The sequence below is a fragment of the Micromonas commoda genome, chromosome 10, assembly GCF_000090985.2.
Source record: "Micromonas commoda chromosome 10, complete sequence".
Lineage (NCBI taxonomy): Eukaryota > Viridiplantae > Chlorophyta > Mamiellophyceae > Mamiellales > Mamiellaceae > Micromonas > Micromonas commoda.
The window spans coordinates 324,024-343,765 of record NC_013047.1 but is presented as its reverse complement, the minus strand read 5'-3'; the positions used below and the strand labels follow the sequence as shown (position 1 = coordinate 343,765).

Sequence of the window (19,742 nt, the reverse complement as noted above, 5' to 3'; positions counted from 1 at the left end):
GCGTCGTCCGATTCCCCCGGCAAAGCGTCGTCGCTGGGAAGCGGGTACAACGCCTTCGACATCGACGACGACGACGTGCCCAACCCGTGCTCGGACCCGCGATGCCTGCGGTGCGCGCCCAGCTCGCACGCGTTGGAGCTCGCGAAGAACGCCGCGCGGGTCGTCATGCTCCACAGACGTAAAGACCCGTCTTTGGCCGGGGTCAGCGACGACGTCATGTCTCTCGCGAGGGATTCGCGAGCCAAGATACGCGCCAGGCTCAACCGAGGGCTGCAGGCGCCCACCGTGTTTCGCCTTCCGTCGCTTCCGGCCGTGCCGGTGCACCGACGCGACGGGGACAACTGCGACGGCGGGCCCCTCTCCGTGGCGACGCGCGGGTTGCTCAAGGGCGTCGCCAAGGGGAAGACGTGCTGGTGCGAGAAGCTTTGGTCGGACGAGCACCAGACGAAGTTGGGCGACCTGGCCAAACTGGAGAGAGCCGCGGAGGCCATCGCGGCGGAGGTTGAGACGGCGTCGTTCGCCAAACGGGGTGACGGTCAGTTCTCGCCGTTCGACCCGACGGTGCGCAAGGGAACCGGCGAGTGGAGCGCGGTGTACCTCTGGCGCAACGGCATCAGGGACAAGGTAAACTGCGCGGCGTTCCCGGCGACGATGAACGCGCTGTGCTCTTTGGACAACGCCGCTTTTAGAAACGTGTCCTACGAGGGCTTAGAGGAACCGGGATGCGCGTTCGCGTCGGCGTACCTGAGCAAGCTCACGCCCGGGACGCTCGTCACGCCGCACTGCGGGCCGTGCAACGCGCGCTTGCGCGTGCACCTCGCGCTCCGCATACCGAAGGATGATTCGTCGCGACGTCGCCGCGGGAAGGGAAAAGAGCATCTGGACTCCGTCACGACGAGGCGGCTCGACGACGCGTTCGAGAGCAGGCGGAGCCGGCGCGTGTGGGTGCTGCGCGCGCTGCTCTACCCGGCGTACCTGTGCACCGCGTGGCCGATCGTGGCGACGTTTCGATTGGCGGAGTGGATCCTAGGATGCGTCGGGTCGCTCCTGGGTTTTGGCCCACCGCCGCTGTGTTCCCTCACCGTCGCCAGGCGCGTCGTTCGGTGGGAGGAGGGGCGCTGCGTGCTCTTCGACGACAGCTTCGTGCACAGCGCGGAGTATCGCGAACCGCCGCGGGATCCGAGCGATGACCCGTGGGACGACCTGGACGATTCGCCGAGTAAGAAACGGAGAGACGCGGACCGGATAGTCCTCGTGTTGGACCTGTGGCATCCGGCGTTGGGGCCCGGGGACAGGAACGCGGTGCGGGCGCTGTATCCGGGGGGGATGGGAACCTCGGACGGGCACGAGGGCGCGCGCGAGAAGGTGGACCGGTTCGTCGACGGCTGAGACACGCCGGGGATCAGCGGCGAACGTTCACGGGGATCATGATAGCGGCGGGGCTCGCTCTTTTAGTCGGCGTTCGTTTTGGATTTAAGACGCCGGGCGTTCGTTTTTCACCACGAGCCGAGCCGCGACCTCCGCCGCTTCTCCGCAGCCTCCGCCAGCCTCCTCGCCTCGTCCGCCCTCCCGCACGCGCCGCCCTCGTCATCGTCCGCCCACGGGTTATCGCACCGGTCCAGCTCGTACGTGGCGTTGACGCGGCGCTTCCACGACGCCGCCCTCGCCGCTCGCCTCGCGGCGATGTTGTTGGCGACGTCCGTCGATCCCGCGCCGGCCGTGCCTCCGTCGTTCGTATACACGCTCGAGGCGCCGATGCCGGCGCGCACGCCGAACCCACCCCGCTCGCGTTCCCTCGCGTCCTCCACCGCGAACGGGTGAGACGCGTGTGTATGGACGTCCGGCTCGAGGGCGCCGAGGACAATCTCCCATCCGGCGAGGTCCGCGGAGGACGAACCGGCGCCGCCGGCTCGAACCGCGCGGTACACTCGCCTGGTCTTGACCTTCTTGGTGAGCAACGCGTACGGGCACGCGTCGTCCCCTCCTTTCCGGTACCTTCGTCGCAGCGCGCGGATCACGTCGCCCCACGCGGCGACGGTGGATCGTCTCTGGATGCATCCGCCCCCCTCCGGTTGCGACGCCGCGTGTCTCGTCGCCAGCTGTGCAGACGCGGCGTCGAGCGCCTGTTTCTTCGTCATCGATCCGCCTCCCTTCACGGCGGTGCTGTTCGGGTCCCCTCGCTCCCGCGCCAGCAGCGCCGACACGACGTGGTCCGCCTCGACGAACGCGAGCCACACGCCGACGTACGCGCTCTTGGCGTCGACGATGCGAACGTTTTTGCCGATCGGGTTGGCGTCGCCGGCGCCGATGCTGCTCTTCAGCGGAACGTCAGCCTGCCACAACACGCGCTCGGCGGCGTCGACGGTCCAGCCGTATCGAGCCGCCCACGACTCGAGCGGGACCGTGCGTTCGCCCCCGCGGCCGCGATCGCCGTTGCCGTTGCGTTCGGCGGCGTGGAACGCGAGCACGTCGCGGGTCACGTCGCTCAGGTCGTCGAAGTCGGACTCTGCTGACGAGGACGCGGATCGGACGGGTACCGTCGCGCGCGAGCGGACGGAACGGGCGGGCCGAGGCCGCCGCCGCGACGATCCGGCGCGGAGCGGCGCGACGTACGCTCCGCGCGCGACGACGGGCAACACGCATGGCGCGAACATCGCTTCGTGCGTCGAGGCGGAGGCGAGGTGTGTGCCGCGATTCGTCGATCTTTTTTTCAAAATGGAGTGCCGAGCAAGCTGTGCCGAGCCGTGTGCACGGGATGCCCACAACCGCCACCAGCCAGACTGCTCCTCTAGTCGCTGTCCGACTCTATGGTGACTCGCCCCCTCTTCCTCTTCACCGCCGCCGCCTTCTCCCCGACGCCGTCGTCCGAAGACATCCCCGCCTCGTCCTCGAACCCGCCCGGCTCGCCCGCCTTGCGCTTCTCAGCCACCCGCTCGGCGACAGCCTCGGCTTCGCCGCCGTCAGATTCGTCAGCATCGGATGCTTCCAAAAAGTCCCCATCCAACGCGTCCTCCTCGTCCGCGTACTTGGCGTAGTAATCCTCGGTGTACCCCCGGCCTACACCCGCGCCTGTACCTCTTCTGCCGCCGCCGCCCATCGCCAACGTCTGCCGCTTCTTCGCCGCGTCCTGCTCCTTCATCACGCGCTCCGCCTCGGCGTCTGCGGCGGCTTTCTCGCGCTCCGGATCCGTCACCGCGATGAACTTTTGGGTTTGCTTCGTCTTGACGTGTCTGGTGTCGATGGCGCGCGTCAGCCGTCGGTGCGTGGCGGAGTCCAGGTTGGCTGGGGTGAACGCCAGCTTGGACGATATCCTCTTCTGCCCCTGGATCAAGCCCGCGCCCGGGTGCCGCGCGAAGAGGTACTCGTTGCGATCGCCGAGGTCCGTCTCGGTGACGTTGAAAGCCTCGTCGCCGATGAGCAGCTGCCAGCTGCCGTCGGACCATTTCACCATCCGCGCGTTGCTCTGCACCTTCTCCTCGCCGGTCTCCGGGTCGATGACCTTGCGCCAGCGGATGATGTTGGTGAAGGGCGTGGAGATGCGCGTCTTGCCCTCGTTGTCCACGAACGTGTCCTCCTGGGGCTGGTACGTCTCCGGATCGAAGGGTTCGGTCTCGACGCCGACGACGTTGGTCAGGCGGACGAGCTTGGCGGTCGTGGTCGGCGGCAACGGGTCGTAGAGGTTCACATTAATCTCCAGGGGCGGGCCTGCGTCGCGATCGTTGGTTTGGGGAAGGGGTCGCGCGGTCAGTCGCGCGTGGGTTCGGAGGGGACGGGCGGAATTTGGCGAAACCCTCGGCGCGGGCGGGCGGCAAAACGCGACTGCCTGATCGGGGCGATCGCTCACCGAACTTCTCCTCCTCCTTATCGTCGTCCTCCTGCTCCTCGTCGCTCAGGTTCTCCTCGAGGGAGCTCTTAAAGCCCGGGGGGCGGTCGGGGTCCGCCCCGTCCCTCTCCGCGTCGTCGGCGTCCGGGATGGGGTCCGCGTCGGCGTGCACCTCCCCTTCGGCATCATCGCCCTTCGCGGCGCCCGCGTCCTCCGTCGGGGCCGCGGCGGGCGGCGCGGCGGCGGCGGCGTCGTCATCGGAATCCGAGTCCGATCCGAAGACGTTCTTGATGAGCGCGTCGTCACCCATCGCGGCAGTCTACGTGTCGGTGCGTGACGATCTCTGCGCCTAGTGCCGGGGGATTATTATTCGCCAACTCGAACGGCTGTCACTGCTCTGCTGCTCGACACCACACGCGGGTCTGCGGGTGCTTGGCTGCTCGGTTGGACTTTTAACTTTATTTTTCCTCACAACGCGTGGTTATTGTCTCCGTCCTCGCGTGCCTACAGTACACCTCATCCCCGACGCCGTCCCGTTCGTCCCTCTCCACCTTCCCTCGTTCCCGACGGCGCCACGATCACTGCGCGTCAGGCGTGACGGTCCGGTTCGCGAACCCCTCGCCCGCCGCGTTTGTCTGGGTAAACGTGCACGCGATTGTTCCATCCGACTCCACCACCGTGGGGTACGACTTGAGCGGAACGGGATCAGCCGCCTTCTTCAGCGCGCCCAGCATCGCCTTGACGGGATTACCCCCGCCGGGGCACCACGCGATCACCGCGCCGGTGGTCAGGTCGTACTCGGTGCCGTCGAGGGGGACTCGGATGGCGGGACCCATCGGTCCGAAGAAGAGCTCGCCGTCGATCATCGGGTACTGGTACGCCGTGGACGCGCACGGGACGACGAACACCTGCCCGGTCTCCTCCCATCGCACCGCGAGGAACTGGCCGTTGGCGAGCTCCAGGAGCTTGATGTTCTTCTCCTTGAAGTCGGTGTTGACGTTACCGACGGCGAGCCAACCGTCCTTGCGCTTCGCCGCGGCGGGGTCGATTGACGCGGCCATGGACTGCTGCTGCGCGAACTTCTCCGCCTTCTTCGCCTCGCGCCTCTTCTTGCCGCCCCCCTCCTCGCCGTCGAGGGTCTGGCCGAGCATGCCCTTGCGGCCGTTGGCGACGAGGCGCTCGCCGCGGCGGGCGGCGGGGGGCATCCGGACGACGGCGGGGGGGGTCGCGACGGGGCCTTTCGATCTGATGGCCGCGGCGCGGGCGCTCTTCTCCTCGGAGGATGCGCGGGAAGCGACGCGGATGGGCGCGGCGGTGCGCGCGACGGTCGTGAGCGACGCCATGGATGGTTGGGGTTTTCGAGCCTTCGGACGCGGGCGGGCGAGGCGCGCGCGTCGTTGTGGACGCGATAAAGTGCCGATCGAAAAACTCGGATAGAGCGCCACGTCATCGATTCATCCGCCCCGCTTTCAACTCGCTTTCAAATCCGACGCATCGAAAGGCGCCGGTTCATCGGCGCCCGCGCATCAACACCACCTCGCTCGACCCCGTCACGAACGAGACCGACGCGAACCCGCCTCCCGCGACGCCCCCCGCGACGCCCCCCGCGACGCACCGCTCCTCCAACCCACCCGTCCCAGCCCAGCGCCGCACGCACGACGGCACCGCCCTCCAGTCTATCCCGCCGTGGAAGTAGGTCCGCCTCAGCACGTCCCCGGACGTCGCGTTCTCCACCTCGCGCGTCACGTGAAACTCCCCTCTCGACGCGCTCTGCACGTACAGCTCGAAAACTTTAGACGGCGACCAACCGTCACTCGCCGACCGCGCGAACGCAGACCTGTCCACCCTCCGCGCGAAGTCCGCCAGCACCTCCGCGTTGACGCGCCTCTTGCGCTCCTCCGCGTCGGCATCCGCGTCACCTTCCACGTCAGCGTCGGACACGGCGCCGGAGAGGTACGCCTCGCCGACGACCCGCCACAGGTACGCCGACCTCAGCCGCTCGTACTCGGGCGACTCGTTCACCTCCGCCTCCAGCGCGGGCAGCACGAGGCGCTCGAACAGCTCGTCCGCCTTGGCACGCGCGCCCTCGTCCGCCCCAGCGCACATCGCGCTCGCCGCGCCGGACGCGTCGGCGGCGAGAAAGCCGAACGCCCCGTCGCTCGCGTACGAAGCCTCCTGCATCACCTTGAGCGGCGCTCGCAGCACGTGAAGCGCGCCGGGGCGACACGAACCGTCGCGACATGAACCGTCGCAACATGAACCGTCTTCGCCGTCGTCGCACCCGGCGCCTGATACAGTGCGCGGGGTGATCTGCATCGTCGCGACGCCCGGGACGATCCACTGCCTGAACGAGTGGCACAAACGCGCGGGTCTCGCGCCCACCCATCCGTAGAGCTCGTCCCAGAACGCGGCGCCGACGTCGTGGTCGGGGTGGAGCAGCGTCGCGGCGGTGCGCTTCAGCGCCAGGTCCGCGTCGAGCATCACCTTGCCCACCTCCGTGCGGCCCAGCTCCGAGTCGATCACCCTGTGGCTCTCGGTCGGGGCGAGGTTGACCCAGAACGAGTCCTGGGGCAACGCGAGCCAGACGTGGAAGGAATCCGCGAGGGCGTCCGCCTCGGTCGCCTTGGTGCCCCCCATCGGCCGCGGCGGTGCATGCGTCGTTGGGTCGAGCGCGCGCAGCTCGATGGACACGAGGGGCTCCACGACTTCGCATCCGGCGACGCTCGGGTCGCACCCCGCGCTCATCTCAACCTCCAACTCGCTCATGTCGATGCCGCCCAACGACGACGGCACCGCGTGATTGCTAATCGCCCGCCCGAGGTTGAGAAGGAGGAGGAGCACGAGCGGAAGGAGCGGAGTCGAACGCATGTTCGCCGCCGCCTATCCGGAGCTGCGCGATGTCGCGGCGGTCGTCGATACGAGCGCTCTCGCCGCGCCAGGGTCGCGGCCGCGCCCCTCTGTGAGCTGCGGGCACCCGGGTACACAAAAGTCATTTTCCGGACAGCCCTCCCCGCTTGTTAAGTTTTGCTGCTCCAGATCTGCGCCCCGTCGCGTCACTCCTCGCCACGAGCACGCGACTCGCGACCGACGGGCTCGTCTGGGTTTGTGATTGGTCCGCGCGATGGCGGTGATGGCGGTGAGTCGCGTGGCACCCGCGCCCGCGACTCGGCCGGGGGCGCGGTCGGGGGCGCGCGCACCGAGTAGAGGACCGGGTCCATCGTCGTCGTTCAGTGGACGGGGCTCCAGGAGGTGTGCTCCTCTGAGGGCAGGGCGTGGCATGACCCTCGGGGAATGGTGCGACGAGAACGGCGATTACGGCGATAAGCTGCTGGAGGAGTGGTACGATCCTGATAGGACGGTGGAGGAGGTGACGAGAGGCGCTAAGTACAAGGCGCTGTGGAGGTGCTCGGCGGGATGCACGAAGGACGGGAAGGCGTTCACGTGGGAGGCAAGGGTGAGCAATCGCACCAGTTCAAATCGTGCAGGGTGCCCTGGCTGTGCAGGTAGAAATGGATCGCCGACGGATCAAAACAACCTACAACAGTGGTGCCAGGACAACAGTGAATACGGGCGGAAGCTGATCGAGGAGTGGGCAGAGCCGGACTTGGCCATTAAGGACGTGACGCCCGCGTCACATAAGAAGTTGATGTGGAGGTGCTCGGCGGGATGCACGAAGGACGGGAAGGCGTTCACGTGGGAGGCAGCGGTGGGCAATCGCACCAGTTCAAGACGTGTAGGGTGCCCGGGCTGTGCAGGTCAATCGCCGACGGATCAAAACAACCTACTGCAGTGGTGCCAGGACAACGGTGAATACGGCCGGAAGCTGATCGAGGAGTGGGCAGAGCCGGACTTGGCCATGAAGGACGTGACGCCGTCGTCAGGGTCAACAGGTATGAAGATGTCGTGGAGGTGCTCGGCGGGATGCACGGAGGACGGGGAGCCGTTCACGTGGGAGGCAATGGTGCACAATCGCACCAGTTCAAAACATCCCGGGTGCCCGGGCTGTTCAGGTAGATCGCCGACGGATCAAAACAACCTACTGCAGTGGTGCCAGGACAACGGTGAATACGGACGGAAGCTGATCGAGGAGTGGGCGGAGCCGGACCTGGCCATGAAGGACGTCATGCCCGCGACAAACAAGAAGCTGTCGTGGAGGTGTACGGTGGGTTGCACGGAGGACGGGGAGACATTCTCGTGGGAGGCAACGGTGAACAATCGCACCCGTCCAGAACGTGAAGGGTGTCCGGGCTGCAGTCCTTACGCGCCGATAAGCCTGCAGAAACGCCTAGGAAAAGTACCACGATGAAACAGTGTTCTTAGCTCGACTTCCACTCGACCAGCTCGACGTCGAAGAGGAGGGTGGCGCCGCCCGGGATGACCCCACCCGCGCCCGCGTCCCCGTACCCGTACTCCGGCTTGATCGTCAGCGTCGCCTTCTCCCCCTTCCGCATGCTCGCGACGCCCAGGTCCCAGCCCTTTATCACCTGCCCGACCCCGAGCGTGAACCGGATGGGCTCGCCCCTGTCCACGCTGCTGTCGAACTTTGTCCCGTCCTCGAGAGTCCCGACGTAGTGCACGGCAACCTCGGCACCCTTGCCCGGCCGCTCCGTGCCCTCGCCGTCCTTGGTCACCTTCTTCACCACGCCGCCGTCCCTCTTAGGGGTCACGTCCGCCTCGTCGCCCGTCTTCATGTCCGCGAGCGCAGCCGCCAGGAGCTTCGCGGATTCGTCGTCGGATTCGTCGAATTCGTCCTCGTCATCCTCCTCCTCCCGCTCAGCCACCGCGAGCGCCCTCGCGGCCCTGTCGTACTGCGTCGTTTGCTCCAGCGCCGTCACCTTGACACCCTCCGGGGGCTTGAACGCGCTCAGCCCTCCGGGGTCGGTGACGACGAGGGTGTAAGGACCGCCCTCCATGTCGAGCACTTTTCTGAGCTCGTCGCACATGTCCTTGATGCCCTGTCGCTCGCGAGCGGCTTGCTCGTTGTCGTCGCCCAGCATCTCGACGTGCCTCTCCAGGTTGAATATCGCGCCGCCTATGTGGTTGTAGATGGAGTCCACCCTTCGCCTGTGGTCGGCGCCGATCTCGAACTCCAGCTCGGGTATCTCCGCCATGGCGCCGGGGTGGAGCATGAGCACGCGCCAGAGGTCGGGTCGCGAGGAGAGGACGCACTCGAGGCGCTGGGGCTTGCACTCTTCGGGCGGAGGGTCCGGGATGACGCGGAAGACGTCGCGGAACAGGCCGGGCTGCAGCTCGGATTCCTGCCTTTCGAGCACCTGCGGAGGGAGACGTCGATCGGGTCAGTCGAGACGCGCGGGCGGGAGGGTCCCGGACGACGCGCGCGGGGAGAAGGATCGTCGGCGGGGACGCGCACCTCGACGTGGGGAAGGTTCGCGAGGAACACCTTGAAAGGCGCCTTGAGCGCATCCTCGAACTCGTCCTCGTCCTCGTACCCGAGCTCCTCGGCGAGCATGTTGCGGATACCCTGCGGCGAACGGGGCGAACGGCGCTGAGTGAAGCGTGTCGGGGCGGCGGCGGCGGCGGTGGGGGAAGATTTCACGGGACGCACCTCGATGGGGAGCCACTTGGCGGGCTGCGTCTTGTGCAGGAGCTCGAGCTCGACGATGATGCGCTCCATCTCCTGGTGGGAGATGTCGATCGTGAACGAGTCCAGCATCGCGGACCCGAACCCCTCGGGGTTCACGTTCTCGAGATCCTTCGGCATTGTTCGTGTCGCTCGTTGTGCGGTTCGGCACCGCGTTTCGAGCGTTGTTTATTTTCCCGTTGAGAGGCCCGTGAGCCACAGCTGGGCGAGCGAAAGGGACGGGGCGATGTCTTCGCGCACGCCCCTCAATCCGCTAGGGTTGTCCGGGGGAGGGGGAACCGCCGGGGCCATGTCCGGCGTTGACGCGCGGTCGGACCCGCTCGCCGCGGCGGAGGGGCTCCTCGGGAAGTACTCGACCGCAAGGCCGGCCACCGCGATGAGGCCCGGCACGGCGATGGGTGCGAGGCCGGGCACGGCGGCGCGCGCGAGGCCCGGCAGCGCGAGAGGTGGCCGCCCGCCCGTCTCACCCCGCGCCGAGGTCATGACGCTGGACACGAGCTCCGTCGCGGAGGACTCCCACAACCTCGACGAGTCCGCGGAGATCTCCTACGGCGACGGCTTCGACATTGACCGTTCCGACGCGGACGCGTCTCGGTCCGTGGAGGCCGCGATGGACGACAGCGACGACGCCGCCTTCTACGATAACGACGACGGCGGCGGCGCGGAGGTGACGACGTTCTCGGACGGCGCCGAGGGCATCGTCCTCGACGACGACTCGCTCGGGGACTCCGTCTCGATCGACTTTGACGCATCCGCGAGATCGCCCTCGACGCCGGCGACGCGACCCAAGAGCGCGCCGAGGCGCGACGTGGACCTCTCCATGAGCGTGGACGACGACGCGCTCGGTGACGCGTCCATCAGCGTCGACGCGGACGACTTCGCGAACCGGCGGCCGGCGCCGAACAGGCCGGCGTCCGCCAAGGGACGCCCGCGAGGAGCGCCGCCGCCGCCAGCCGTGTCACTGCCGCCGCCAGCTGTGTCGCCGTGGGCCGGCGCGTTGAGCGACGGAGAGGACGATGGCGTGGATGACGACGTGGACGATGACGTGGAGATGGTCGAAGAGAGCGGCTTTTCGTTTTCACCGTCGCCGCGGTCGCCGGCGGCGGCGGAGGCGGAGGACGAGACCGAGGCGTTGCACCGACAGCTGGCGGGGAACGACCCAATGACGCAGCTCCGCGCGTTCGAGCGCGACGAGGGGCTCTCGCCCTCCGCGAACGGCGGCCCGTCTCCGAGGTCCCCCGAGGCGACGGAGGCGGCGGACGAGACGGAGGCGTTGCACCGGATGCTCGCCGGAAACGATCCGGTGTCGTCGCTTCGCGCGCAGTTTTCGCCCCCGGAGGAGACGAGGAGGCCGACGTCGCCGCCCCGCGTGATGCGCCGCGCGACCGACCCGGAAGAGTCCGCGGAGGAGGTTGCGGACGAGTCCGCGGCGGCGCTCGAAGTTTTGGACGAATCCGCCGAGGAGATCGCCACCGAGCCGAGGACGTCCGTCTCGAGGTATTCCGAGCATCTCGCGGATTACTCCGAGACGTTCGAGTCCCCGGACGCCAGTCGCGTGATCGAAGGGGCGGACGATGCCTCGGCGCCGCGCGACGCGGACGGGTCGAAACAGGACGGATCGAGACGCCCGGAGCTCGTTCGCTCGGGCGACCTCGGCGACAAAGCGAGGGCGCTGCTCGAGGATATCAGGGCGCTTCGCTCGGGTGACCTCGGCGCCGGCGGGCCGGCATCCGCGAAGGACGCCGCGGAGCTCGCGAGGCTGCTGCGGGAGGTGCAACGCGCGACGCGCAGGCGAATGATCGGGGTCTCGCGGCGCGCGGCGGCGGCGTCTCCGCCGGTGAACTACTTTGAACCCGCGAAGAAGGACTACCTCGGCGCATTTGCGAACCTTCGGAGACAAACAACCTCGATCAGCCAAACGGCCGAGGACGGCCCGCCCCAGCCCCAGAGGTCGTACGCGACGACGCGCGAGGAGTGGTCCGCGTACCTCGCGGGCGAGGGCGGATACCCCGCGGAGGCGCCGCGCCCGCTCGGGCTCGACCACGACGAAAAGTCGTTTCAGGAGATTTGGAACGCGTCGCGGCTGAGGACGAAGTCGGCGGCGAGCGGGGCGGCGAATGACACGTCCACGGAGGATACGTCCACGTCCCGGGCGATCGCCGCGGCGATTCGGGCGCACGGCGCGTGCGGGCACCTGCGGGCGAGGGTGGCGTCCATTCAGATGCGGCTGCGGGACAGGAAGCGCGAGCTCGAGAGGGCGCGCCCGTTTGGATAGTAGCAAACGTAGGAGACTGGAAGACTCGATTTTTTCATTAAAACAGGAGCACGGACTACTCGACGGTTCCTGCGCGAGTTGGGAGTCGCATCCTTCACAGCACTCACACTTTCGTGAGAGTTGTGAACACTCACACTTTCGTGAGAGTTGTGAAGGATGCATAAACATGAGCATGCACGTTGTCACCCAACTCGCGACAGATCCACCTCGAAGTGACACTCATTCGCGCGGTGTATATGTACAGGTTGCGCTCACGCGTTGGGTTCCCACGTGAACGCGATCTTAGCGTTGGCAAAGGTCCTCATGTCCCTTCCAAAGAGCTGGAAGTCCTTCGTGACCGGCGAGACCCTGAGGACGTCCACGAGGGTGAGACCGGACCTCGCCACCGTCTTGCCCTTGGCGTCGCAGAGCCGAAGCGTGATCTCGCCCTCGTCCTTGGCGGCCGGGAGGTTGAACCGCATCTTCTGCTTGACGTCGACGGTTTTCCCGTCTTTGTTGACGCCGCGCTTGGACGTGACGCCCCCCATGAGCTTGTCGCCCCGCCTGCACTCGATCCTCACCGAGTACTCGACGGCGGGCGCGTCAACCCCCGCCGCGGCTCCCTTACACGAGTCCGCGGCGGCGGCCAGGCTCACGCCGAGCACCTTCGCGACGAGGCGGCCGGGTGAGACGAGCCGACTCGATTCCATTCGTCTCTGCTTCGCGCGAACGTGCGCGGGGTTGACGCGCTTCACCGCGCGCTTGCCGTTGGCGGCGGGGCTCTTCTTGGCGGGGGTCAGCCCGTTGCGAAGCATCTCCGCCGCCGCCTTGGGCACGTCGACCGCGACCCGCTCGAGCTGATCCATCAGCTGCTTGGACGTCGAGTCGCACTCGACGTCAACCGCGGGGCTGGCGCCCTTGGTCCCGGACCGGCGCGGCGTGTTGCCCTTGGCGGGCGTCGTGGTGAACGCGCTGTCCAGGTCGAGGAGTCCGAACCGGGAGGACTTGGACGCGCCCTTGCCCGCGTCGTCCTCGTCCTCACGGTTCTTTCCTCCCCGAGCCGCCTTACTGACCGCGTACACCGCGAATGCGAACATCGCCGCCCCCGCGAGGTTCCTAGCCGTCAGGGGCACGCCGAGCACTGCCGCTCGGTCGTTGGCGCTGAGGTCGTCCACGGTGACCTTCTGCGGCTTGAGCTTCGGGCCGAACACCGCGGTGGCCGAGTTTGGAGCCTTCTTCTCCTTCTTCTCGGCGCCGGCGGGGGTGGAATTCTCCGATTCCTTCGCCGCGGCTCCGCCGTTGGTGGCCGGTTGAACCCCGGGCGCCGGGTCCGCGATCTTGATCGAGTTGAGGACGAGGTGAACCTTCGCGCCTCGCGCGGTCTCACGCGCGCTCTCCTGCTTCCGGTTCTTCTTCTCGGTCCTTCGCTCGGCCCTGTTCGGTGCGTACACCCCCGCGCCGAGGTCGTGCTTCGCCATGAATGTGGCGACCAGATCTTCGCGTTTCGCGTCGAGCTCGGCGCGCTTCGCGTCGAGCTTGGCGCCGATCTCGCGTCGCTTCGCGTCCAAACCGTGCTTTAGCCTGGACGCGAACCTCTGAAACGGGTTCATGCCGCGCCTCTCGAACGGGGGGAGCCCGTCCTTGCGCTGCATCTGTCGTGTGTGAGGGGGGACAAAATTGAGAATTGTCAGAATTGGTGTTTCCGAGAACGGTGAGCGCGTGTCGGTCGGTGGGAAGTCGGGGAAATCGAGGGCGCGCACCTCGCTGTTTCGGGCGGCCGCGTCGCGCGAACCGCCTTTCCGCGTGAGCTTAAACGAACGGGGACGTTTCTCGGCGAGCGCACGTCCGACCCCGACGTACGTGCGCTCGCGGTTCCCGAAGGAATGCCGCCGTGATCGGCGCATTTGGACCTTTCAAACAATGAGAAATTGGCACCGAATCCCAGAGTGGTGGAGATTTCCCCCTGGGACGTGACTGCTGGCCATTGCAACAGAATGTGTCGATCGACACAGAAAAGAAAGTATCGATTAACGCGTATCATGCTAATTTCTTTATTCAAACACTAAATCCTACGACAAACAGTTAGAGAGGGTGGACTACCTTGTATCAATCCTCGGGCTCCAGGCGGAACGTGAACGGCTCGTCCGCGTCCCCGTCTCCGTCCCCGCACGCGGAGCACAGCGTCTCGTACGGCGCCGCCAGCCGGACGTAGTCCCTGACCGCCCCCGTCAGGTCGCACTCCTCCGCGTTGCGCCGGAACGGCACGATGTCCCACTCGCCGCTCGCATCGGGCTCGGACGCGGCGGCATCCAGCCATATCCGCATGGGCGCTTCGACGGCCTCGCCGACGTGCGCGACGCCGCAGCACTCGCACTCCACCACGCAACACATCCGCACGTTACCTTCGATGAAGAATCCCTGGCCCACCGGCGCGACCGTCGCCTTGACGCTCACGCCGACGTCGTCGCGCTCGTCGACGTCGACGGGTCTCGACGACGAGTGCCCACCCGTGGCGCCCCCTCTGCCGCCGCGTTCGGGATTGAGCGCGTCGTGCTCCTCCATGCCGAGCTCGTGGACGTCCGCGGAGAGCTCAAGATGCCACGGCGGTCGCTCGTCGAGATCCCTGAACATCCCGCGGCGGAAAACCAGCGCCTTGCTCGCGCGTCGTCTCCTGGGCCTGGCGGGTGTCGTCTTGGTCGATGGCGTCGCGGCGCGTGCACGCTCGGACGACGCGCGTGCCGCGGTGGACGCGCGCGCAGCCGTGACGTCGCGACGATCCGCGGCGCATCGAAACACGACGGACGAGATCGAGGACGACGGCATCGGCGGCGCGCGGTGAACACTCCACGCGCTCCCCGCGAGTGCGCGCCTGGGTTTTCGTGGCCGGGGTTTGCCGGGGTTCGCCAGCGACCTGCCGACTCGATATTCTCACGCGTCGCCTCCACTCTCACGCGTAAGCCTCCACTGCTCCGCGACGCGCGGCTCGGGCCTCCCCGCGCGCGCCTAAACCCGGCGACGATGTCCGCGATCGCGCGCCGCGGGTTCGCCGCCCCGGCGACCGCCCTCGCGCCCGGCCCCGCCGCGACTCGCGCCAGACGCGTGAAGGCGATGATAACGTCCGCCAAGAATGCTGGCTCGCCGATGAGCCGCCGTTCGCGTCTCGCCCTCCCCCGAGGCGGACTCGTCCTCGGCGTCCCGCGCGAACGGCCGCCGCCGCTCGCGGCCCAGCGTCGTCGCATCCGCGTGGCCCCCAACGCCGCGTCCGCGGACGCCCTCCACGCCCCGCCCGCCGAGCCCGAGCGGCGCGAGGAGGACGACCGCCGCGAGCGCACGGCGGCAGCACGCCTGGACGGCGAGAGACGCGTCGCGAACGAGCACGACGACCCGGCGTCGCGCCGCGTCCGCTACGCGTATCTCGCGGCCATGGTCCTCGCCACCGCCACCGCCGTCGCCGTCTCGTGGCTCGTCGCCCCCGAGCTGCCCGCGGCCATCGTCCCGCTCATGCCCCGCGGGCTCGACTGCCTGGACTGGACCGCCGCGCCCGGCGCGTTCGTCAGGTTTGTAGATTACTACGGCACCGCGGTGTTTGCGCAGGCGGGCGTCGTGACCGCGGGCGCGGCGGGGATGAACTTCCTCGGGTGCCTCGTCGTCGGGTGCATCACGGCGATGGGCGGCGGGTCGTTCCGCGGGTTCGTGCTGGGAGAGCAGGTGTTCTGGGCGCAGGAGCCCGAGTACGTGTACATATCGCTCGCCGCGTCGGTGCTCACGTTCTTCTTCTGGCCCGCGCTCGAGCGTTTGTTCGCCAAAGCGGGCAAGTCGAACGTACTGGAGAGTTCGCTGAACTGGCTGGACGCGCTCGCCATCGGGGGTTTCTGCGTCATCGGCGCCAACAACGGCCTGAGAGCCGCGGCGGGTGACCCGGTGGTCGCCGTCGCGTGCGGCATGTTCACCGCGTCATTCGGCGGGATCATGCGAGACACGCTCTGCGCGATGCCGGCGCGGATACTGCACTCGCACCAGGAGGCGTACGCGTCCTGCACCAGCATCGGCGCCGCGACGTTCGTCACGTTGTCCGCGCTGAACGTGAACCCGTGGGTGAGGTGTCTCGCGCCGATGGCGGTCGTGGTGGCGCTGCGGTGGTTGGCGTGGTCCAAGGGTCTCCGTTTGCCGACGTACGGGACCCGCGCCGAGTGAGCGATCGCGACGGCTGTGGCTAACACGGTGTTGGCCTGTGAGAAGTCTCTAAGATCTTACTGTTATTTAACGATGATATCTTTCACTCGTCGACCTCCTCGAACGACAGGATTGCGCTCGTTTTCTTCTTCTTCTTGCCCTTCTTGGCCACCCCTCCGTCTTTGACGTCGGCGAGCTCGGCTCTCAGTTTCTCTTTCCTCGCCTCCTCCCGTCGCCGCCGCGCGTCGTCAGCCTCCCGCCGCGCCTTGTCCTCCCGTTCGATGGCCTCCCGCAGCTTTTCCCGCCGATACGCCTCCGGGTCCGTCTCCGCCCTCAGGCTCTCGCCCAATCGTTGCTTGCGTTTGTCGTAATCCTCGCGCGAGAGCAGCCCCTGGTAACGCGCGCCATCCTGCACCTTCGCCTCCACGGTGTCCTGCCTCGCGGTGAACTCGGTGCGCTCGAGCTCGATCACGGCGCCGTCGGGGAGGGCGATCTCGCTTCGCGTGGCGTTGGCGGATCCCCCGATGGGATCCACCGGGGCGCCCTCTCGCTCCATGGCCCAGTGCCGACAAGGTTTAACGAACGGGATCCGGGCCCAACGACAAAAATGTCCAAAAATCCGAGCCGGCTCATCCATCGAGAGAGGGGCCAGCGACAGACCTTCGTGTTACTTCGTTGTAACCGTCGGACAAGAGTCTGGGTGGTTAAAACTTTGCAGACTGATTTGCATACGATTCGAGGGCATGATTCGTCGTGGTGACGCCCAAAATTTCTGTTACTTTAGTGTACTCTCCCATCTACATCGCGACGCCGTCGGCCTCGCACTTGTTTGACGCGCCGGAGGAACGTCGCGCGCGAGTATCGATCCGCATCGGTCCTCGCACTCGACGAACTTGCCCGCGTCGGAAACATCTAGGTCCGCCTTCGTCGTTCGCGCGGCGTCGATAGGCGTTCGACCCGCCCGGACGCGACAAGTTCCGTGTCGATCCCTCCAGGCTCCCGATACACCATGGTGTACGGCGCAGCGCCTCACGAGATGGCGAGCCCACTCCTCGCGGACGAGAGCGCGCCCCTCGTGGACCGCGAGGAGCGCAAAAGGAGCACGTGGTCGAGGGCCGTCCGCTACGGCGGGGCCATGGCCGTCGGCGCGCTGCTCGTCGGCGCCGGCGTCGTGACCACCTCCCCGTCTCACCCCGTCTCCGTCACCGTGCGGGGTGGCCTCGCGAGCCTCGGCGCTTCCAACGCCGCGAAGCCCGGCCGCGTCGGCCCGCTCAAGTACGGCGGCAAGCACGCCAACAAGGTGGCGCACGCGGGCAAGTCGCACAGGCACGCGGCCCCTTCCCCCGTCCCACACGCCGAGCGCGTCGCGGCGGCTTCCAGCGTCTACCATCGCCTCGGAGAGGGCGAGGACGACCAGGACGTGGGCGGCGACGACATCACCGACGATCCCCTCGCGCAGCTCGACGATCTCAACAAGCAGGTCGAGCGGCTCGTCGAAGACAACAAGGCGCTCACCGAAGACAACATCGCGCTCGAGAAGCAGGTGCAAGATCTGGAGCAGTCCATCGTCGACACCCGCGAGGAGTTCCTGAAGGTCGGCCACGGCGGCAGGAACAAGCACCTCGCGGGCTCGCACGACAACGAGATCATCGCCGACCTCGAGAACCAGCTCAAGGACAAGCACTACGAGCTCGAGAAGACGCGCCAGCAGAAGTACAAGCTGTACGTCAAGAACACCGAAAACCTCGACAAGCTCGCCAAGCTCGACAAAGATCTCGCGACGTGCGCGCAGGACAAGGCTGAGCTCGCCATTCGCGCCGAGCAGGTCTCCGAGCTCGAGGAGTGCAAGGCCTCCTTCGACGCGCTCTCGGTCAAGATGACGAGCGCGCAGGATGACGTCGAGATTTGCAAGGCGGACCTCGCGGCGGCGCGCGGCGACGACCACGACGACAACGCCCGCATCGCCTCCCTCGAGGACAAACTCTCACATTGCAAATCCGAGAAGGGCGACCTCGCGGATGAACTCGTGGGAATCAAGGTGGAGCTCAAGAACTCCAAGACCGATAAGCTGCAGACCGACGCGCTCGTCGAGGAGCTCAACGCCAAGGCTGCCGCGTCCGACGCCCTCGCCGACCGCCTCAGGGGCGAGGTTGACATTCTCGTGGAGGATGTCAAGGCTTGCGAGCTGGACGGCCGTTCGTTCAACTTTTTCTGCTCCGGCGAGGGCGAGACGTGCGAGTGCCCCGACGGCGACGTCGTCTTCGGCCCGCGGTACCACGCCTCCGACGACAGCTGGGAGAACACCTTCGCCGACGTCGTCGCGCTCCAGAAGTTCACCGTCACCCCGGGAACGTCCGGCTTCCCCTGCGACATCGACCACACCGGGAAAGACGTGGCGCCCGGATCCGGCAAGGCTTGCTTCTGCGTGCCCAAGGGAATCGTCACCACCCCGGTCGTCGACGCCAAGGGCGAGCCCGAGCCGGTCGACATGCCCGCGATCGAGCCCGAGGAGGAGACGCACTCGCTCTTCGACATCAAAGCCGCGCCCGGCATGGTCGCGTGCGACTCTGAGAAGTCGTGCCAAGCCGCCGCGGAAGCCGCCGGCCTCCAGATCGGCGGCGGCGGTTACGATTTCGCCGGAGAGTACGGCACCAAGGGATGCTACACGTACAACTCCGGCAAGTACGAGGGCATGGCCTTCTTCGGCACCGGCGGCGACACGATCGCCATGTCCGAGCCCGTCGACGAGCCCAAGGTTCGCGTCATGTGCCCCGCCCCGACCGAAGCCGACGACGTCCAGACCGAGCCGGTGATCCTTCCCATCGACCAGGAGTCATACGAGGATTCCCTCGAGGAGGCGCCCGCGGAACCCCAACCCGAGGTCGAGTCCGTCGACGTCACCGAGCTCCTCGAGGACCACTTCGAGGACACCGTCGGCGAGGACACCATCGCCAAGATTGAGTACGCGGACGCTGATAAGTCCCCGGACACGGAGCCCGAGCCAGAGACGGATGAAAACCCGCCGCCCGTCGACCCCGCCGTCGACTTCCACGGCGAGGAGTGGACCAAGTACGAGGAGGACGACGCTCGGGACATGTACGAGGACGTGGAGGCTGAAATTCCCGAGGAGGAAACTCCCGAAGAGGAGGCGGCGGACGACCTCGCCGCTCGCGTCAACGAGGAAAACGCCGCCAAGGCCAAGGCTGAGGCGGAGGCCAAGGCGTACGCCGAGCAGTCGTTCGCGGAGTGCCAGAAGATGTGCGCCGCGGACAACGAGTGCTGCAACATCGACATCGTCCAGGGCTCCAACCAGAGGCTCTCCTGCCTCCAGGCCTGTACCATGGTCAGGGGCGGCGTCACCCAGGATGACTGCGACGCCGAGTGCGCCGACGTCAAGTGCGATCGCACCGTCAACGGCGTCACCTACCATCACTGCAACTACCCCGGTTGCGGCGACGTCCCCGCGCACGAGGATTCCTTCGGCGACAAGTTCCAGCCCGCGCCTTACGAGTGCGCCGCGCGATGGGGCACCGACGACAACTCCTGCAAGAAGGGATGCAAGAACGGCGCCAGGGACTTTGCCGAGTGGAAGCAATTCATGAAGGAACTCGAGGAAAAGGAGGCCAAGAAGGCTGCCGAAGAGAAGGCTGCGGCTGAGAAGGCTGCCGCCGAGAAGGCCGCCGCCGAGAAGGCCGAGGCTGAGGCCAAGGCCAAGGCTGAGGCTGAGGCCAAAGCCAAGGCCGAGGCCGAGGCTGCCGCCAAGGCTGAGGCTGAGGCCAAGGCCGCCGCCGAGGCCGAGGCTGCCGCCGAACAAACGTGCGACGAGACTCTGAGGGGAGTTGGCGACGAAGGCTACCGCGGATGCCAGACGAAGACCCGCTCCGGTCGCA

At 67.1% G+C, this 19,742-nt stretch overlaps 12 protein-coding genes across 12 annotated transcripts; 5 read left to right on the top strand and 7 right to left on the bottom strand.

Annotated features, from left to right (window-relative positions):
• Positions 1 to 573: 573 nt before the first annotated feature.
• Positions 574 to 1,326, top strand: MICPUN_73377 (predicted protein; the record flags this gene model as incomplete). Its single annotated transcript, XM_002508661.1, has 3 exons — positions 574 to 845; positions 1,092 to 1,157; positions 1,221 to 1,326. Coding segments are annotated over 3 exons (444 nt in total), but the record flags the coding sequence as incomplete, so codon positions are not given.
• A 170-nt stretch (positions 1,327 to 1,496) lies between these two features.
• Positions 1,497 to 2,654, bottom strand: MICPUN_61816 (predicted protein; the record flags this gene model as incomplete). Its single annotated transcript, XM_002508387.1, has 1 exon — positions 1,497 to 2,654. The coding sequence occupies one exon, from the start codon at positions 2,652 to 2,654 to the stop codon at positions 1,497 to 1,499; it is 1,158 nt and encodes a 385-aa protein (XP_002508433.1).
• Positions 2,655 to 2,687: 33 nt separating this feature from the next.
• MICPUN_61815 (PAF1 complex protein) lies at positions 2,688 to 4,133 on the bottom strand (the record flags this gene model as incomplete). The annotated part of the gene is made up of 2 exons (XM_002508386.1): positions 2,688 to 3,705; positions 3,845 to 4,133. The coding sequence occupies 2 exons, from the start codon at positions 4,131 to 4,133 to the stop codon at positions 2,789 to 2,791; spliced, it is 1,206 nt and encodes a 401-aa protein (XP_002508432.1). The 3' UTR covers positions 2,688 to 2,788.
• A 268-nt stretch (positions 4,134 to 4,401) lies between these two features.
• On the bottom strand, positions 4,402 to 5,166 carry MICPUN_53705 (predicted protein; the record flags this gene model as incomplete). The annotated part of the gene is made up of 1 exon (XM_002508385.1): positions 4,402 to 5,166. One exon carries the CDS (start codon positions 5,164 to 5,166, stop codon positions 4,402 to 4,404), a length of 765 nt encoding a protein of 254 aa, XP_002508431.1.
• Positions 5,167 to 5,332: 166 nt separating this feature from the next.
• Positions 5,333 to 6,691, bottom strand: MICPUN_53704 (predicted protein; the record flags this gene model as incomplete). The annotated part of the gene is made up of 1 exon (XM_002508384.1): positions 5,333 to 6,691. One exon carries the CDS (start codon positions 6,689 to 6,691, stop codon positions 5,333 to 5,335), a length of 1,359 nt encoding a protein of 452 aa, XP_002508430.1.
• A 201-nt stretch (positions 6,692 to 6,892) lies between these two features.
• MICPUN_109001 (predicted protein) lies at positions 6,893 to 8,153 on the top strand. Its single transcript, XM_002508660.1, has one exon. The coding sequence runs from the start codon at positions 7,101 to 7,103 to the stop codon at positions 8,127 to 8,129; it is 1,029 nt and encodes a 342-aa protein (XP_002508706.1). The 5' UTR covers positions 6,893 to 7,100; the 3' UTR covers positions 8,130 to 8,153.
• Positions 8,140 to 8,514, bottom strand: MICPUN_85736 (predicted protein; the record flags this gene model as incomplete). The annotated part of the gene is made up of 1 exon (XM_002508383.1): positions 8,140 to 8,514. The coding sequence occupies one exon, from the start codon at positions 8,512 to 8,514 to the stop codon at positions 8,140 to 8,142; it is 375 nt and encodes a 124-aa protein (XP_002508429.1).
• A 1,137-nt stretch (positions 8,515 to 9,651) lies between these two features.
• MICPUN_102617 (predicted protein) lies at positions 9,652 to 11,700 on the top strand (the record flags this gene model as incomplete). Its single annotated transcript, XM_002508659.1, has 1 exon — positions 9,652 to 11,700. One exon carries the CDS (start codon positions 9,652 to 9,654, stop codon positions 11,698 to 11,700), a length of 2,049 nt encoding a protein of 682 aa, XP_002508705.1.
• Positions 11,701 to 11,951: 251 nt separating this feature from the next.
• On the bottom strand, positions 11,952 to 14,181 carry MICPUN_61809 (predicted protein; the record flags this gene model as incomplete). The annotated part of the gene is made up of 2 exons (XM_002508382.1): positions 13,440 to 14,181; positions 11,952 to 13,331 (listed from the first exon to the last, which is right to left on the bottom strand). Exons 1-2 carry the CDS (start codon positions 13,581 to 13,583, stop codon positions 11,952 to 11,954), a joined length of 1,524 nt encoding a protein of 507 aa, XP_002508428.1. The 5' UTR covers positions 13,584 to 14,181.
• Positions 14,182 to 14,697: 516 nt separating this feature from the next.
• Positions 14,698 to 15,873, top strand: MICPUN_102615 (predicted protein; the record flags this gene model as incomplete). Its single annotated transcript, XM_002508658.1, has 1 exon — positions 14,698 to 15,873. One exon carries the CDS (start codon positions 14,698 to 14,700, stop codon positions 15,871 to 15,873), a length of 1,176 nt encoding a protein of 391 aa, XP_002508704.1.
• Positions 15,874 to 15,955: 82 nt separating this feature from the next.
• On the bottom strand, positions 15,956 to 16,489 carry MICPUN_61806 (predicted protein; the record flags this gene model as incomplete). Its single annotated transcript, XM_002508381.1, has 1 exon — positions 15,956 to 16,489. The coding sequence occupies one exon, from the start codon at positions 16,487 to 16,489 to the stop codon at positions 15,956 to 15,958; it is 534 nt and encodes a 177-aa protein (XP_002508427.1).
• A 372-nt stretch (positions 16,490 to 16,861) lies between these two features.
• MICPUN_53700 (predicted protein) lies at positions 16,862 to 18,896 on the top strand (the record flags this gene model as incomplete). Its single annotated transcript, XM_002508657.1, has 1 exon — positions 16,862 to 18,896. A coding segment is annotated over one exon (2,035 nt), but the record flags the coding sequence as incomplete, so codon positions are not given.
• Positions 18,897 to 19,742: the final 846 nt, after the last annotated feature.

Excerpts from the sequence above, each read along its gene's own strand:
- MICPUN_109001 (XM_002508660.1), top strand. The coding sequence starts at position 7,101 with ATGACCCTCGGGGAATGGTGCGACGAGAACGGCGATTACGGCGATAAG.